Source organism: Colias eurytheme, chromosome 11, assembly GCF_061535395.1.
Source record: "Colias eurytheme isolate Ceu_HAF_F1 chromosome 11, ilColEury1 Martin Lab GWU primary, whole genome shotgun sequence".
NCBI lineage: Eukaryota > Metazoa > Arthropoda > Insecta > Lepidoptera > Pieridae > Colias > Colias eurytheme.
In genome coordinates, this window is record NC_142990.1 from 3,811,223 (window position 1) to 3,830,508 (window position 19,286).

General features: G+C 32.3%; 1 protein-coding gene across 1 annotated transcript; it reads right to left on the reverse strand.

The window, feature by feature from the left end:
• Positions 1-390: 390 nt before the first annotated feature.
• Positions 391-19,137, reverse strand: jumu (Forkhead box protein N4 jumeau). Its single transcript, XM_090107462.1, has 9 exons — positions 18,995-19,137; positions 10,500-10,607; positions 9,476-10,392; positions 9,195-9,319; positions 8,988-9,095; positions 7,294-7,457; positions 5,566-5,700; positions 3,934-4,018; positions 391-2,677 (listed from the first exon to the last, which is right to left on the reverse strand). Exons 1-9 carry the CDS (start codon positions 19,052-19,054, stop codon positions 2,568-2,570), a joined length of 1,812 nt encoding a protein of 603 aa, XP_089963588.1. The 5' UTR covers positions 19,055-19,137; the 3' UTR covers positions 391-2,567.
• Positions 19,138-19,286: the final 149 nt, after the last annotated feature.

A 19,286-nucleotide genomic window follows, 5' to 3' on the forward strand; every position in this document is an offset into this window, starting at 1 on the left:
AAAAATAGCGATTTTACTGTTATAAATTTGATATGAAATTACTTGCTCTGGCCTCTGTGTAGTACCTACATAGTAACCAAAAGTACTCTGTGATAGTAACTCAATGCTTCTATGACTATTTTTTTGGGGTTGGCCGTTGGTCTGTTAGAAAGCGCTGATCTCAGCAACTCAATACACCAAGCTGAAACTTTTATGAATAAATACGTGATCCTCGAGTGCAATAGGCAATATAAGTATCACGGTCGGAGTAGGGGTGGACCTATAATATTTCTAATTTCTTTAAAATGTTTCCTTTCTACATCTACTTAAAAATTATTAGGTATTATTATTTATTAAATTATTAGTATAAAAACAAACCACAAAAACATAAGAGATAGAAATAAAACGTCATTTCTATTTATTAAATTCATTTTATTACAAAAGAATTATTAAAAATCATTCAACTTAATTACGACTACTCGGAGCTACATAACTAAAACTATTTTTAGTCCTAACACTAGATTAATGTTGAAATACTGGCAGTGAGATATTCTACGACTTATAAGCTAGACATAGTATACTTAACTAGTTTCATATTCCACATATTTGATCTTTGTAAAAATTCACCAATGATTGGAAAAAATCAACAAATTTTAAATAATACAACCCTTTTGCAACTATAAGTACATATATTTATTATTTTCACAATTTCTATTTTTCTTTGTGATACCGCACAATAGCTTATTGGGTGATACATAAGCAATTTGTAGGAAACTTTAGACAATTGCTGTTATCCCACAACTCCTTATAAAAATTTAGTTTAATATAATAAATGAAGATGATGTTTTTGTATTTAAACAAATACATTAAACTCAAATATTATGTACATGTATAACAGAATAATTCAACACATTATTATCTTCATTATGAACAGAACAAAAAATATTGTATCATAAAAGAAATCAAAATAGGACTAGCCCAAAGGCACCTTTAAGTTAAACAAAAATACGTATTTGCACCGTAAAAACAATAATGATAAGATACCAAAAATAAGTAGATTGGAGAAACAATATTAGTGCTGATGCTTTACCAATTTATAACTAACTTATATCAGTATAAGATCGGAATTAAACCAGTGTATTCTAATAATGAATGATTTTCACACTAACATTACTAATATTATGAATATAATTAATTCAGACAATACAATAATGCCTATTCCAATGGAAGTAAAGTATATTATAACCCATAATTTTATAGTGTTCTATCTAACACATCTTTATTTCAGTTACATGTTGCCATCTTATAATCTACTCAGTTATTATGTTGTGTTCATACAAAAATCCTGTATTCATATTTAAATCTAATACATATTCTTAAATTAGTAAATGCTAAGTTCTTATAAAATTCCGAGCTGTAACCAGCTTACATATTCAGAGTTATATAAGAACAAACAATACAAGCTAAGACTTACCACTAGTCATAACTAAACCCAATTTATATTATACACTTTAATAGCCTATTCACATAAAAGCAGTAAGTTATTAGTACAATTGAAATAAACTTTTTAAGGAATTCAATTAATAGTTTTGATGTCTAATACTGCGTAGTTGTGAAAGATAGCAATTAAATTCCTTAAAAGATATTATTTCAAACAATTATTCTAATTTTTAATTATAAAGCTTAATTTGAGACATAATTATACATAAACCTAGGCCTAATAGAGAGGTACATGATTATCAAATGTATTCTATAAAATGGATCGTTTAGAGAATACATTTAAAGCGTTATGGACATAATATTATATTGGATTCAGAAATGCCTAGTCGACATAAACTGCCAGTGTCAACAAAGCAATTACATTTAATATTTACAAGCGGTGGGATCTTTAGTAAAATACCCGCTATAGTTCTTACTACAATACTCTATTCACGAAACATAATGAATTAAACTATCCCTAACGCTACGTAGTAAAAAAAGTACGAACAGAGTAGCAAAATTTAATATTCACGTTTTGTACTCACAATAGTAATCCTACTTACCGGCTACCGAAATTGTCGACACAATACACAAACAAAATAGGACATTATAGTGTACATAATGTAACGAGTGTTCATGTCACTATCACAACAGTTCAAACCACATTCACAATCACTTAACTAGGAGGATGGCCTCCGTGGATCACAATTGATTAAAATCTAATTAACCCATTGAGCCCCGAACGGCCCAATCAGTCCACGACACAATAGATTTTCTATTGTGTCTGTGATTCCGGGGCCTGAGGCATTAATGTAATTAAACCATTGAGATATACATATGGAGACGACACCGCCTACATCACTTATGTTCCGCTCAACATACGCCATATAACTGCACGCTCATTTTTTATTTGTTTTAAAGTGAAACGCATCAAATATGCCTTCGTGTGTGTTACGATATTGCACAAATAATACGGAAAAGTGCAAAGGAATAACTTTCATCGGTAAGTACCTAACTAGGTAATAATTTTTAAAACTTAGAGCAAAAAAATGGCGCACAGATTTTGTTCGTGGTGTCTCCTCCATAGGTAGTAATATTATCTCAATGAATTAAACTAGAGCGACTCGGTTGACGAGCGGCGTTTTCCGGCGGCTCGTGTGCGACTGTGACGTCAGCGGTTGGTAGATGAAGCTTGTCTTCGCGCGCTTCGCTGGTTGGACTAGAACAACATATTCACATTATAAGATTGATGAAACACACTATATAGGTCGCGTCATGTAAAAAGAACGCTGACGGTTAAGCTGCGAATTGGCGATTTATTGGTCTACTAGTGGTCCGCCCCGGCTTCATCCGTGGTACATCGCAATAAAAGGTAGCCTATGTCCTTTCTCGGGTATCAAAATATCTCCATATCAAATTTCATGCAAATTGGTTTAGTAGTTTAGGCGTGATTGAGTAACAGACAGACAGACAGAGTTACTTTCGCATTTATAATATTAGTATGGATTTGGTGTTATGAGGTGGTATAAGAATAACAAATATGTAGTTGCGAAGCAACGACTCGAGAGCCTACTTCAAAAGTAAAATAAGCAGCAAATAACTTTCGTGCTAAACTCGATACATGCCAAAACACACCCCATCACTATCATCCATTGTTCTTTTTACATGATTCGCGTTATACACAGTATAACACATATTGTTAACTACGGTAATATTGATAAAAAGGTATGTTATATGAAAAGGGGGAGATAAAAAAATACTGTAAGTATATTTAATTTTATCTTCCATAGTCAAAAAGAAATATGTACTGCTATTTTATAAACGTTTTCAGGCATTATTATTGCTGAAATTACCTACAACCCAAATATTATGTTCATATTATGACTGTATGAATCAAGATTACTACAAATATACTATATAGATTAGTTTTTAAAAGCCAGTATCAAGATATTAACAAAATTTAGCCTTTCTTTTTTAGAGCTAATTATTGCTATTAACAAGTACAGATAAAATATAAGTAGAAATAGAATAAACATAGTTAACTTGGCTTTTATCAGTATTTGTCATCAACTTTTGAAGTTAACTCGTTTTCAACAAGGTAACAACAGTCACTACATTATCAATGTTATCTTGTAATGAAAATTTACTTTGTTATAACTTATAAGGAATGCAAAATTCTTTAGTTTACCCGTAACAAAGAACATCCTTTTTCATATTATGTACATTAAGATTTTTACATTACATATTTACATCATATTATGATTATACTCATATAAATAACAGCTTATTATAGTGTTATAACAAAAAATAAAAAGCATCTATAATCTATATAAGCTGTTGTTATTAAATGCAGTTTCTTTAACATATTTAAGAGGTTCAATACTTGTAAAAAAATAATTCTGATTCACGTAGGAAGTCTACATGAAGGTACACAAGGACGAAATCAACAAAATTGTACAATTCTCAAATACTCACTTGTATAGTTTTCCGTAAAGGACAGATCGAGTTTGACGGGTTTCATATCGTCGATGTCGATATCATCGTACGATTGGTCGAGCACCTATGGAGAGAAATAATTATTAAATATTGTTATAAAAATTATGAATGAATCGATAAAATTGTATAGGTAAAACTAGCTTTCCACCCGCGGCTTAGCCCGCTTCGACTAAAACCTAATAAATTAAAATATACTAAAACCTTCCTTGGAATATTAAAAAAACCGCATCGAAATCTGTTGAGAAGTTTTAAAGATTTAAGCGTATAGACACAGAAAGCGACTTTGTTTTAAACTATGCATATGTAGTGATAAGTATAAAAAGTTTATAAATCTTGTCTGTAGTTATCTACTCCTTAACAACACAATATGATTGTATAATGGTTCAATTCAAATCATTCATTTTGTGGAATGGTTGCTAAGGATTTCGTATTGAAATTATGTACATATATTTACGACCGCTTCCGGTGTGCAACATTTCGCATCATAAGACGTGTCTCCAAAATTTTGACTTTCAAGGTTAATGTAAGCACATCAGTGAAGAAACGGGCTTTAGTTTATATGCTTATACATCAGGAGGACTACTGAACAACTTAATAAATAATAACCAAAACATATTATGTATGTGTACAGACTACATCCCAGACTCACAAACTTATATCTTTAGAATCCCTAACTAATATTATAAATGCGTTGTCAATCTGTATTTTCTTCACGCCTAAAACATAAGCATATCTACGCCTATAACATATCATATGCATTGAGATATGCAATTTATTAAATTTTCAGTTAAAAGCTACACAGACGACGACGCGGGTGGAAAGCTATTAGGTATTACATATTCGTATAGATAAAGATATTTTAAGTGAATCTTCTTTGCACATTTCAAGGTCACGTCATAGCAATACCGTCACGTCCTGACTCCTGATAAGGCAAAGATTTTGGTATCTTTGAATCTTGTCAAAGCAGTTTCACTTCGGAAAAGTGAGCTAGGCATACACGCTCTTATTAAAAAAAAATTGGTTGTCTGTAAAGTCGGTTTACTGACGATAGTTGAACGTGACAACGTCCGATTGTGCTTCTTTTTAGCTCGTTCCGCGCTCTCGCTTGCACTTCAAGCCTTACATGGAACGCCTCAGAGCGAGGTAACGCCGCATGAGTCATGTTTTTTCGTGCGTGCAGCCGGCTCTATCGAATTATAAGACGTTGTCACGTCAATAAAAAGACGGGTTGCACTCCGGGAGTGCCGGCAGAAGTGAAAACTTGATTATTAACGTTGAGTTCTCTCGATCCGTCTTACGCTTTTTCGACCAGGTCACGTGTCCTGACGCGAGTTTAAGATTTTATACAGAACAAGTGCTCAACGCCGCTAAAGAATTTTTCACTTCAAAAAAATTGGTTGTTTGTAAAGTAGGTTAACGATTGAGATGTTTACGTGATAACGTCTTATTGGAGGCAGCGCTCGAGATGAGACGGGAGATCGGTCCGTCTCTCTCTCGTTATACCTGCGATCGCGCTCGTGAGGTTTTGGTGTGACACAAGTTTCTGAACATGTCACCCGACTAAAACGATTTTAAAAACGTTATCACGTCAAAATAAAATATTTTTCTCACCTCAACATCACTAGGTTCATCCCCGCAGTCATCCGTGACATAAGACAGCGCGGGTCCGGCCAGCAGTCTGTATGTCCCCACCATGCCTGTGCCTTCTACTACTTCTTCCACTTCTAACTCTTGGTCTGATACCTCCTGGGAATAAAGAAAAATAAATAAATAAAGAAACATCTTTTTTAAGAATTAGAAGAATTTTGGTGGGGTTAAGGAAAAGCTGGGATTCAAGTTTTAAAGAACTAGTTGACAAATGACAATATTATGATATTTTAATTTTTATACAAAACAAGAGACTTTAAATTGGATTTTTTATACATCTATTTGCATCTAAATCAGGATGAATGTAAATTGTAAGTAAGTATATAGTAATTGTATTGGTAGATATTTTTCATCATCATATATGTTTCAATTTTTACCTACTAGTTGTTTCAATCAGAAAAAAAAATCAATTTTAACTTTGAAAGTTTTGTTTGAACATTATTATAATGTTCAGACATAAGAATAAAAGTTTGTATCTGCATGAGTGATATAAATGCATAATTAGTAATTGTAGTAATTTGGATGTCATATTATCGGAAGAACGTCAAACATGAATGAATTCAATGTTTTCATTTCTTAAAAAAAGGAATACAGTATCACCTTACGTGTGTTTATTTAAAACAGATTTAATAACATCGTAAGAAATAAAAACTGTAACGCGATACGTATAGTTATGACGCATCATATTTTTATCCTACGAGCGTTGTTATTAATAACACACTGATATTAAGCTTATAAAATGTAGGCGTACAAACACAGCATTATTTATAATAATAATTAAAAAAATAAATGTCAATATCGTGCGGGACAATTCAAAAATTATTTACATTTAGTCTTGACATTGGCTCGATCACATTTACATTCTCGTGAGGTCACTCACAGAGGATAAACAAATAATGCACATTTTTTAACTTTATTTGCAGATGTCCATTGTGACCTTTTTTGTTTATTGTTGTTTTATCAGCATTTCTTAGTATTTTAAACAATATCCGTAACGTTGATGACTAAGACTGTATGCAATAAATTAATATTCTCCAGTAACCATCAGATTTAAACTGAAGTATGTCCTCATTTTTTTATTCGTAACGGCGATATCATTGTAATTTATTGAACGCGTTTTGAGTTCATACAATATCAAATAATGATAATAAATAAACTGTGTAAATTTTCTACACTTAGTGGCTGCTCGTCTCAAATTCACACACTTTTGTGACAAACACACACAGTTTCAAGCATGCGCTCAAGAGCTACAGCAACTACTAGCAGCAACGAGTATTATTTTTCGTATATTATTAGATAGAAATAGAACTCATTTTTGAGTAAAGACGAAGAACCCTATTAAATACACATTATTATCACTTATTATGGACTTTTAAAAATCTCTCTACAAGAAAATAGTGTAGAAAAATTCTCATTTATAAAGCGTTTGAGTTAAATATTATCATACCCAATATACATATTATAGATTTACTTATTTTACGACTTCCAAAAACAAAAGGAGCCGTTCTTTGTTCATCGTCTGTATTTATATTTTTTTCGTGATTGCCTGGAAGAGATGGCTACTAAAGCCATAAGGCCGCCATTTGTGCATGTCTCTCTTCTGTATATGTATGTCTTTTTCCTGTTTGTAATGGTGTACAATAAAGCGTTTTCATTCATTCATTCATATTTTAATGATCATATGAAATATACCTGTTCCACGAGCGTGTCATCCACCTCCTCCTTGACCTCAGGATCTATCTCTAGATCTGGATCTAGATCGGGATCACCATCAACATCAGCGTCATCTTCCGCCTCTGTGTCACTGCCGAACCCGGAATACTTCATCTCGCCACGCTCTAGCGCTTCTAGACTATCTGGAATTGCAAGTTTTTGATTAAAATAATGTTATGATATATGATAATGTTATCAATTTATATATGTATTGAGATTTGGGTATCTTCTATACTAATAAGAAAAAGCTGAGTGTTCTTGTATTTGTTTGAACGTGCTAATCTCAGTAATTACCGGAACGATTTCATTGTTGGTTTTTTAGATGGTAATCGAAAAGGTTAAGCGTATTTCTGTCTCCCTGTTTTTTTAAATTTAGGCATACGTTGAACAAAATCTGTGTTTTTAAATTTAAGCCTACGTTGAACACCTTCTAGCATGGCAATACGAATGTCAGATAATTGCCAGACTCGTGTAGGCGAGCGAGCCATATTATGTGATCTGCTTTATATGTGAGTGAGAAAGAACGCAGCTTAAAAATGGTCAATGTCGTTTTGAAACCCAATATTTTTAGTGTATCCTTTTCATACATTATTGATTTTCGTGCATTGGAAGTTTGTTAACTTTCAATTTATTATCATGGACCGCGTCGTTAATACTTTTTTTAATTACTATTTTATTTAATCGAATTTTGAAGACTGTATGTGGCATATTGCGTTATTGAATGACAATAATTTAAATTCTTTGCCTGTGAAGAGTGCAGTTGCAAAAAATGTGCTCTTAAAAGTTAATGATAATTATTGCGTGAAACAACTTAATTTATACACGAAAAACGCCATAAATCGCTTCCTTTAAGGGTACATTATTAAAAAAGAAACCATAAAACTGAATGAGGCAGTATGTATGTACTTCTTACGTAGTAATTGTTCCAACATTGCCCTTTACAAAGTGTTGTTAGTAAAGGTTTTTGTGAAAATTCTTTAAAAGAGTTTAAATAAAGAAAAGTAAGGACACGTGAGTTACTTTATAAGACGTCGTATTGTGAAGAATTGGAACAAACATAACTGCAATTATGTTTTTTCCTCGTGAAACCCTATTGAGTATATGTTTTATTTTGACAAATACAGTGCAACCTCGATATAACAAATCTGAAGGGAACAAATAAATATTCGTTATATCAAGTAATTCGTTGAACTGAGTCAAGTACGTCGTTAATTTGAGGTTAGGTTGGTCTAAAATTCGTTATAAAGAGGTCTTTTCCGTTTCTGATCCATTTCAACTTGAATCTTTAACAGTAGTGACGAGCAGCAGTGTTCACATTACTTTCCAATTTAAATTAAACAAAAATGATCGTTTTACGAACAAAAGCATGTCGAAACCTGTCGCGACATGAATCACATACTATGAGATTTAAGAATCATTACATTGGTTGGAACTTTATATAAAGGTTTTGGGTTGACAAAATTCGTTAATTAGAGGTATTTATACTTTTCTTGATAGTTAAAAATTCGTTATAATGAGGTTGTTCGCAAAAGATGTTCGTAATGTAAAGGGATATTTTGTATTGAATCTTATGGACAATTCAAGGGGATTGCGAAAAATTTGTTAAATCGAGGAAATCGTTATATTGAGGTACGTTATATTAAGGTTGCACTGTATTACGATTTATCACGTACCAGGATATATCATAGCTTTCTTGATGGCTTGAGGATCCTTTCTTGACCACTTTTGAACTTCTTCGTCCATTTTGCCCACTTTCGACGGGTTCATAGCCCATAAACATCCTAAAAATAAACAATTTTTTTAGTAAATGTTCTTTCTTTCTTTATAAAGTAATCTTTTCAATTTCTATACATTTATAAAATATTTTTTTTATTTATTACCTTTTCTTTGGCTTCCATTACTCGATGGTTTTTCAATTTTTTCGAAGCATTTATTTAAACTTAAGTTATGCCTTACAGAATTTTTCCAACCATTAGGAGCCGTTTTGAAGTATGGAAAATGTTGACTGAAAAAAGAAGAGTATTGATGTTACTTCATATAAAAAATCACCACTTTATTAAACAGATAACAAGGAGAAACACTTGTCTTTAAAAACCTTCTTGTTGATAAGTTACAAAACAGATAGACAGTAATTGATGAGGAATTTAATAGAAAAACTTACCACATAAAATTATAGATCTCAGAAACGGGTAGACTTCCCGTTCTAGAATTCTTCAGCGCCATCGCTATTAAACAGGAATACGAATAGGCGGGCTTGGGAAACTCGCCCACAGCATTATTATTTTTATTACTACTAGTATTTACATATTTCGCTTGACTATTTTCCACCGTATACGTCCCACCGACCGATGTCTTTATTATTTGCCTACTATTACTCAGCGACGAATTATCAATTAATATTGTCGCTTGATTTTTATTACCATTCGCTAAAATTGTCCTAGATTGCTGAGCGTCCAGTATGTGTATATTACCCGAAATTATTGTCTTAGCACCTATTTGTTGTGTTATCTTATGGCTAGTGTTTAATATTGAACAGTTCTTGTTATTCACTTTAATAATTTCAGTTTGATTTGTCTTTATCCGCGTAAGCGGCGTTACCGTTGAGCTCGTGTTCAACTTCATCTTACTGGTGTCTAGATCCTTTAACAAATCCTTCACAACATTCTTGTCTTGTTTTCGCACGTAAATAACCATCTGCGTAGCTTCCTCGGTTTGTCTTTTCGACGTTGTGTCATCTTCTTGCGGTTTCGTTACTTTAATTGCGTTCGGTGAAAATGTTAAATGACTTTTTTCTTCCTTTGGACTCGATAGCGACGTGTTCTGGTTTAGATCATTGTTCGCAGCAGATGTTAACAACAAGTTGGAAGCTTCCTCTTTAACGACGCTTTTTACAGGAGTTTCGGCAAATGTGGACGGCATAACTGAATTTGGATTGACCATCACTGCATTTGCCTCGCTTCCGTATAAATCTAGATTGTGTACGAAACTCGACGAGGAGTTATTGAGCCACGTTACAGAATTATCTGTGTCCATATCGAGTAAGGGCGGCATTTCTGAGAAATTTAATCCTAATGAATCCTGGAATACAAATGTTTTTGTTAGTTTCATAGCAGATGTTGTGTATAATTTTATAGGGTATTATAATAAATATTATAGTTATATATGTATAAACAATTAATACTAACGGAAAAATCTGTTATGCTGCTTAAATCTGTTGCTATTTCATTTTTTATGTCCATGTCCAGCATGTCCTGGAGTGAGTCGGTGATGTACAAATCCATGTCTAAGCACGCCTATAACAAAAATCAAAATCTTATGAAACAAACCATTCATTTTACTATCTATGTACTATTTACTTCGACAGAGTAAAATTTTCGCGCCATTTTTCCTTCATACAATATAAATAGTTCCCATCGTCGAGTCGAGACAGTGGGACGGGCGAGGGACGGATTCCACTACTCGGAACGGAAACCAGTTTTTGTCTTATGTTGGTATGCAATGCCCTATCACTGAACTGTGTAGTTGTTTTTATTGCCGTCTCCTTTACACTCATTGAAAAAGGAAAGCTCCTTATTAAATGGAAAGATCTTTTTTATGTATTGAATATAGGTACTCTTTTTGATTTTCTTGACATTATTAATAGACTAGAGTAGATAATTTTTGAAACAAAAAAAAATCGCAGTCGGATGAAACCCATTAGAAAAGGAGGGGAATATGATAAAAATGTAAGGAAAAATAAATTACGGTCAATCCGAGTTCGGGAAGCGGGAGGGGGGAGCTTTTAAGAGAAAAAAATGGTTTCTCTCGATTTCCGACAAAACTACAAGTCCTATAGAAAAAAGTTCAATGGCAAAGTTGTAGGTAATTAAAAGTTCTACAACTTTTGTATTCACAATTTTTTCACATAACCTAAACATTTAGGTGAAAAATTCAAAAAACCAAGTTTTTGGTCTTTTATTTCTATCTACTTCAAAATTTATTTTTTTTCTACGAAATTTGGTGGAAACTTACTTTAGTATGTCCCAAATACACTGTAATTTATTTGATTGAAAATATTTATTTTTTCGCCTTATTTTGAATTAATACCAAAAAAACAACCTAATTTTCAATCGAAAAGTCACCCGTCAAAATATCAGATTTTTTCAAAAACTTGGGGTGCCTTTTATTTATTGAAATCTCTACTTTCATATGGTGTAAAAAAAATAAACACCACCCATAGTAAATGTTCTCAGGAAATGCATACAAACAGTCTGAAAATTAGCTTTTACTAAATAAGGCACACTTCTCGAACTACCTGAAATGTTTTTATAGACATCATTTTGCTTTTGAATATGCTGTAAAATATTAACCTTAGAACAGATAATTATTTTTCTTTTGAAATATTACCGAAAAGCCGATACAAGAGAAGATATAGAGTTCAAGAAGTGTGCCTGATTTAGTAAAAGCTCATTATCACACTGTTTGTATGCATTTCCTGAGAAAATTTACTATGGTGGTGTTTATTTTTTTTACACCATATGAAAGTAGAGATTTCAATGAATAAAAGGCACCCCAAGTTTTTGAAAAAAGCTGATATTTTGACGGGTGAATTTTCGATTGAAAATTAGGTTGTTTTTTTGGTATTAATTCAAAATAAGGCGAAAAAATAAATATTTTCAATCAAATAAATTACAGTGTATTTGGGACATAATAAAGTAAGTTTCCACCAAATTTCATAGAAAAAAAAATAAATTTTGAAGTAGATAGAAATAAAAGACCAAAAACTTGGTTTTTTGAATTTTTCACCTAAATTTTTAGGTTATGTGAAAAAATTGTGAATACAAAAGTTGTAGAACTTTTAATTACCTACAACTTTGCCATTGAACTTTTTTCTATAGGACTTGTAGTTTTGTCGGAAATCGAGAGAAACCATTTTATTCTCTTAAAAGCTCCCCCCTCCCGCTTCCCGAACTCGGATTGACCGTAATTTATTTTTCCTTACATTTTTATCATATTCCCCTCCTTTTCTAATGGGTTTCATCCGACTGCGATTTTTTTTATCTTTTCATTATTTTCAAAGGCTTCTACCCCAGTCTATAATGTGAAAGCTTCGTTAAAATAAACATTTTTACGGTCCTGTTATTTGTGACGACACATGGCTGGTCTTGGTACTAAGAAAGTCATTATGTATATTAACAAAGACCTACATCAACAAAGTCATTGTTGTTTGAGGAACCATTCTGGATAGTTGGCTACCTAGACGAGAACAAAAAACGTTTTAAACTTTTAACGCAAGTGGAGTCGTTCCTTCCACGTTTCGGGTCAATATTTTTTGTCCAAACCATTACGTATGGTTACTATAAATAAACTGGATCTGGTGTTCGAAATATGTACTCCATTTAAGATAAGCGTTTTACTTTCATCTTCATTTGATAATAAGTAATTAAGTTTACGGTATACTATCGTAAAAAATCCTTTATGAGAAATGCTTGCTTCGTTTAGGACCTTTTTGAAGGGTATACTTTTAATAATAGCTGAAAGGGAGGAATTATTACATACTTAAATAATATATGGTATGCTAACTATATATACCTTTATATTTTTGTGATAACCTTGTAATACCGGCAATATTAGATTAAGTTCATAAAACATTTATTTATAAAATGCTTGTCGGAACTCTGTTGCTCTATAGCCAAGCTAAAAATTTAACGACAGGTGTGCAGCGACCGATCTTTTGTTACCTGTTCCGATCCCTTTACGAAACGTTTTAAATAACGTTGATAATATTATATAGGTACATATAATAATACATATATAGGTATTAGGTACATATTATATTTCGTAATGTACCTATTTTTTATTTTCATGACAAACAAAAATTTGGTTATAATGAAATTTACGTTAGTAAATAATAATATTGTTTTTGTACGTAAAATCATAATCGGGTGCATTGACAGATAAGAGAAACGACTACGTTATCTATAGGTGATGTTTATATTAAAGTATTTTTTGTGTTTACTTTCCTAATCGTTATCTCGAGACGTTTAATTGTATACAAATATTTCTAGTTTCTGCATATTATGGTGATTATAAATGCGGAACGTGCAAAATGTAATAAGGCTCAAATAACGAGTGTTTTACAAATATAGGTTACGATTACTTCGACTTGTTTCCCACGTGCGTTATCAGAAAAAGTTACATAATGTATTATTAGACTCATTTTACATAAAATCGCATAAAATGTAGGTAATAATTAATCACTAAAATACATCTAATAAAGTTATTTGTATTATTCTGTTGACGCTACAATTTATGAGCCCGAAAGAGATAAACATGGTAAAGGGTGTCAGAACGAGACAACGATAATGTCGAAAGAGGGTAAAATCGACCCCTAATGACATTGCAGCCGCCAGCCACAACGCGCCCTTTGAAATAAGCTAGCATATTTGACTGCTTTATAAAATTAACAAAAAATTGAATATAAAAATAAAACTACGAATTTTAGTTATATTTAGCTACTTCAATTGTCTTGTAGAACAGGATAAAGACATACAAAATATACCTATAGTTCCGTTTTGTTAAACGGGTACTTACATAATTATGTATTTAAATTCGCATACTTCTCATATAAGAATGACTTACAAACGTGCATGTGAGCACGTTTGCCTCAGACACATGTACGAAGTATTTCACGGGCCGAAAACGTCTGTGCATCCGTCTTGTGTGCCTGAGTGCCACACTACAGAGGGCCATGAACCCGCTCTTCATTACTGAGAGTTCATCTCGATTATGTGCGATATGAAATAGGGTCATTGCGCCTGTTCGCGTCCACATGCCTATTCGCGTCCATTTTGCGGATATCTTTTAGAAAATTCACGAAAATAAGTATACTTAAAGTAAAATTGTAATAAGAAAAATTTCCGACAATACCTCAATGTATAAGAGACATGCGAACATATTCAAAATATGCCTGCGCACCGCCTATCCTATTAAAAAAAAATATTTAATTTTGGTTATTAAACGAGAGAGCTAAAACGCGCGGGATTATGAGAAAAAAATAGTGCGCAGCGTCGCGTTTGACGGTAAGTATCTTATTGTTAAATGTGAATTTTTGAATATGTAACTGTTTCTTTACTTGGCTAACAAAACAGGGAATCGTATGGATTATAAATCAGCTTATTTCTTTTACAATTAATAGCTAAAATAAGGTGGACGCGAATTACTACACCGAATTTGTACAACTTCCATTTTGCGTCCACGGTGGGCGCAAACTATACCTATAGTGCATAACAATAGAACATATTGCGTCCACATTGTTTTTCATTAAGTAGCAATGAATTGTTTGTTAAAATATGTAATTTAAAATAGATTGTAAATTTTTGACTAAGACTACAAGTTGATAATTTAAATTTTCATTCAAATTATCAAATTTTTATGCAATTATTTTCATTTTAAAATGGGTTTTCTAAGAATGAGACTAGTATCTTGGAGAATGAGAATCAATAAGTCTGTGGTTAAGAAAATAATATAAACAAAAAAAGAAATTTAATTCATTAGAAACTAAAAATAGGGTAGGTAGGTAATCTAACTAATCTTAATAGAACTGATTATTATTTATTTACATAACGTAACTTTGTTTTTTGTTAATTTTTAGTTCTATTAATGATGAGAAGATAAATATACTTAAATAAGTTTTTCCAGTTTCCTTAAGTGAATTATATTAATAATAATGTTGATTTTAGGGTTCCGAACCTCAAAAGGAAAAACCGGAATCCTTGTAGGATCACTTTGATATCCGTTCGTCTGTATGTCCCTGTCCGTCTGCCGGTATGTCTTTCTGTCAAAACCCTTTTTCTCAGTAACGCGTTGAGGTATAAAGCTGAAATTTATATTGAATACTCAAGTCTACGGTCCCTTGAAGCAGTGAAAAAATCAAACTTATAAGCCAAAGCAATCAGAAGATACAGCCGTTTATGCTGCAAATTTTCGCAAATTTCGACATTCGCAAGGGAATCAAAACCTACAGGGTACTTTACGTGAACACAGACACTTGAAGTTTGGTACGAAGCAACGTCTTATAGCACAAATAAGGGAAACATTGAAAAAATAATCATTTACAGTTAAAACATATGAAAAAAAAACAGTTTATACAGGAACCCTCGGTGTGCGAGTCCCACTCGCATTTGGCCGGTTTTTATCAAATAACTATATTCGTAAATAAATAATTTATTAAAATCTAATTTTTATTTGCATTTATCTGATAAAATATCACCCAATACACTCTTAATTCTTTTTCTAAGCTGGTGGACGCGAACTGGTCCACGGGTGGACGCAAACTGGAATTTTTGGACGCGAACTGGGTAAAACGCCTAATTCTGCTATTTGTCTAGATAAATAAAAACCACATGATATTTCCAACACAATTGAAAGTAAATCTTAAAATAGACTATGTAATGAACACGTTACATAAATTTTGCGATGAAATTAGTTCTGGAACATTTTTATTTTCTCCTTCAAACTTTCCAACTGCACTAAGTGGACGCAAACAGGCGCAATGACCCTAGGAACTAATAAAATTATTTTTAAACAGTCATGGTTACTAACATTTGCTGCTAGACCAGGTGAAGTCATCTTGTAAAGTTCTTTAATTTCTATGCCATTCACGTTTTTAGACAACTAACTAGATACCTACCTAATTTTATTTAGTTATCAACAGAAAAATAGCAGTTCAACGAATTTATAGTAGGTAAGTTTGTTAATTCAGTAGCCTTATATTACAAACTTATTACCAAAAATCGGGTCTAGACCAACAACAACGTTAGGTAGGCATAACGAATTATCGAGTACCTACAATCTACATTCTAATTCATAACCAAACCTACCAAACACGTTATATAAAATGCCATTATTGTTTCTCATTTCTAATGCGAAGCGAACAAAATCATACAGGCGCTGAAATTTGAACTATAAGATTAACGTAATTATTTCAGAGATCGTGGAAACAGAAGTAGTGGGGGTATGGAGGCGCCGTAAGGGGCCCGCTGCGGCCTCGAACCTGACCGCGCGCGATCGCCTTGAACTCATCGTAGAATGCTCTTTTACAAATTGACTTATATCTCTAGACAAAACTGATAATAATTTCTGAAAGATCTAGCTATCATACATAAATTTGAATATGTATTTTTTCCGTTCAGCGAGTTTGGTAGATAAATAATTTATATATTATGTAGGTACGAATGAACGTACGAAATTGATAAAGTTGATGGCGCGAAAATTATACAATTTTCCACGTGCGCGCGCAGAATGTGGTTGACAAGGGAGGGGTTCCGTATCGATTGGATACTACGGTGCAGTCCCCTTCGCCCCCGACCCCGCTTGAAAGGAGGGAAACTGGAATATACTGCGAGAACTTTTATACATTTTGTTATGTCTAGACCGGAATTCGCTTAAACTTTCCCGTGTTTGTTTTTAGATAATATTAAATGAGAAATTGAATACTTAATATGGTTTCATTTTATTTATTTTGAATTGTAGGTAATAGAAAATATTTGTCCAGATATGATATTTCGATTTTCATGCCAATTATCATAGTTATAGAGGCCAACAACCTCGATATTTTTTATATACATAGTACATACTAATCAACAACCTTGAAGAATGACTCAGGTGATTTAAAATTACTTATTTTGCCTTATTCACATTACTTTTAAATCGAACGATTATTATTTCATTAACTACCTATATCAAATTTATTAAGTGTTATAATTGATACCTTTCTATCTAGTCATATACTATTTAGTTATTTACCTTTATTTTTGAAATTGAACTAGGTACCTACCTACTTACCTATTTTAAAACCATGCATTCTTGATTAATAGAGATGAGTACTATTTTTATTCTCTATTTTCTAAGATGTGTTTGTTTTAATTAAAATAAATTAAAGTTTGAACGCCAACCGTTAATATTAGGGGAGTGTAACGGCTGACGGAATAAACTACAGGTGTGTGCGACAGCGCAGTATTCGTACACGGATATGCACACTCACACATCCACAACTTGCAGCCAGGCCCTTTAGTTGAATGCATTTCATAGAGTAGTGAAATCCAGATACTTTAATAAGCTATTGGCTACAAATTAATTTATAAAGTAATGTCAAGTAGTAGTCTAAGATCCCACCGCAGGATCAGTGCGTTCATCGGTTTTTTGCTGAAAACCGAATTTTTATGTATATTTATAATTAGGAGAATATATATCGACTAGGTTGCCAGTCAAAATTTGGCCGCAAGCATGTTTACACTCAACTTTAAATATTCAACATCTTTAACAGCCGGCAACACTTATTTGCGGCCGGATTTAATTAGGCAACCATATATGATAAATGATAGATAGTATGTACGTGTAAAATGAAAAAAATAAAATTAAGAAAGCACATAGGTACCTCGATACCTTAGACCTAAAATGTAAAAGAATTTTTTTTTATTATTTTATTAACCTACTTAACTACTTAATGACATTTAGATATTGATTAATAAATATTCACATTGAATTCATTTAAGTTAGAGGAAGCGAATACTATTATTGAATTGAAGAAAAAAAAATATTACTATTGCTCTTTGGCGCCTTCACCACTACAATCTTACAACGTTGAGCTCACACACACATAGACTTAGTGCACTCATTGTTCAACGTTTTGAAATTCTCGCTTAGAACCGGCCGTGGGAACGATACTAGGTAGTAGGTACCTTTAATACACAGCCTCGTAAAGAAGAAAAAGTTATTTTAATTGCCATTTTAACTGAATAATGATTCAAAAGGGATGATTTATTAGCTGCTATAAATAGCTTGATTATTTATTATTTAAAATAGTTTTGTTATAGATTTTTTTTCATTTACTAATGTCGGTAAACCTCATCTTACATATTGAAAGAAATTCGTTGATTAAAATAATTTTCCTAACTTATGCATACTATTGTCATTCATAATAAAGATTTGGTTAGGTAAGTACATACAACTACTCCACGTCGATAGTTCATAGTAAGTTCATTGACGGCGAATTGGCGCCGTTTTATATATATGTAATAATATTGCATTGAACAAATTTAACGTGGTAATTATGATATTATGCAGGCATGATATTATAAACATTTAACCGATTCAATAATTAATTGTTTTTCATACAAATAACTTTGGAAATACATAATAATAATAACATGTATTTTTGTCCTTCTTGCACTAACTATCAACGAGCGAGACAGACTGAGTAAAAAATACGTAACAATTCGTCCGTTACGATCTAGGTACTAAATTTGTAAAAATCCACGATTTTACTATATTTCTGGTGTACAGATTGCCTCTCACTTACTTATTCACTGATAAATGAGTTCTCTGCTTATAGTATGATAATGTTTTTTTTTTATTTTCAATTCAATACAACTTGTCAAACAATACGTAATGAGACGGAATGGTTTCCCGCCACTTTAGTTCAATTAACAAATTATCTATGTAGAAATATCGTACAGATATGTTTGGAATACATTAAATAAGGAAACATTCATAAATATTTTGTATTTTTTGCAGCCAAATGATTAATACATTTCCCAATGACATTAAAAAGAGCGGGACATCATACATACTTTCTCGTCTCTAATTACGGGTTTAACAGTACATATTCATAACATTTTAAGTTCGAAATATCACTTACCGAATATTTATGAACATAAATATCCTTATGCTCAATAGAATAATCCTGAATTTCACACATTTACGTTTTTAGCGTCATGAAATTGACAAATATACACCACTCACTCCATAGGCTACAATGTTTTATTTCACTAGTATGTGAAAAGGTACACAAAGAATGGCTTCCATTGCTATTGGAGAATTCAGACCACGTGACCGTTGAGCGGGAACCGCCATTGGTTAAAAAATTACCATGACATGACGTCAAGTGTCAATAGATGAACTTAAAAACTTTTTAAAATTTATCAAGGTTA

Bases quoted from the DNA above. Each gene is read 5' to 3' on its own strand.
- jumu (XM_090107462.1), bottom strand. From the start codon at position 19,054: ATGTGTGAAATTCAGGATTATTCTATTGAGCATAAGGATATTTATGTT. The intron at 7,458-8,987 runs GTACGTGATAAA...TTGCAATTCCAG, and splicing joins GAAAGCTATGATATATCCTG to ATAGTCTAGAAGCGCTAGAG. The intron at 2,678-3,933 runs GTGAGTATTTGA...ATGTTGTTCTAG, and splicing joins CTTTACGGAAAACTATACAA to TCCAACCAGCGAAGCGCGCG.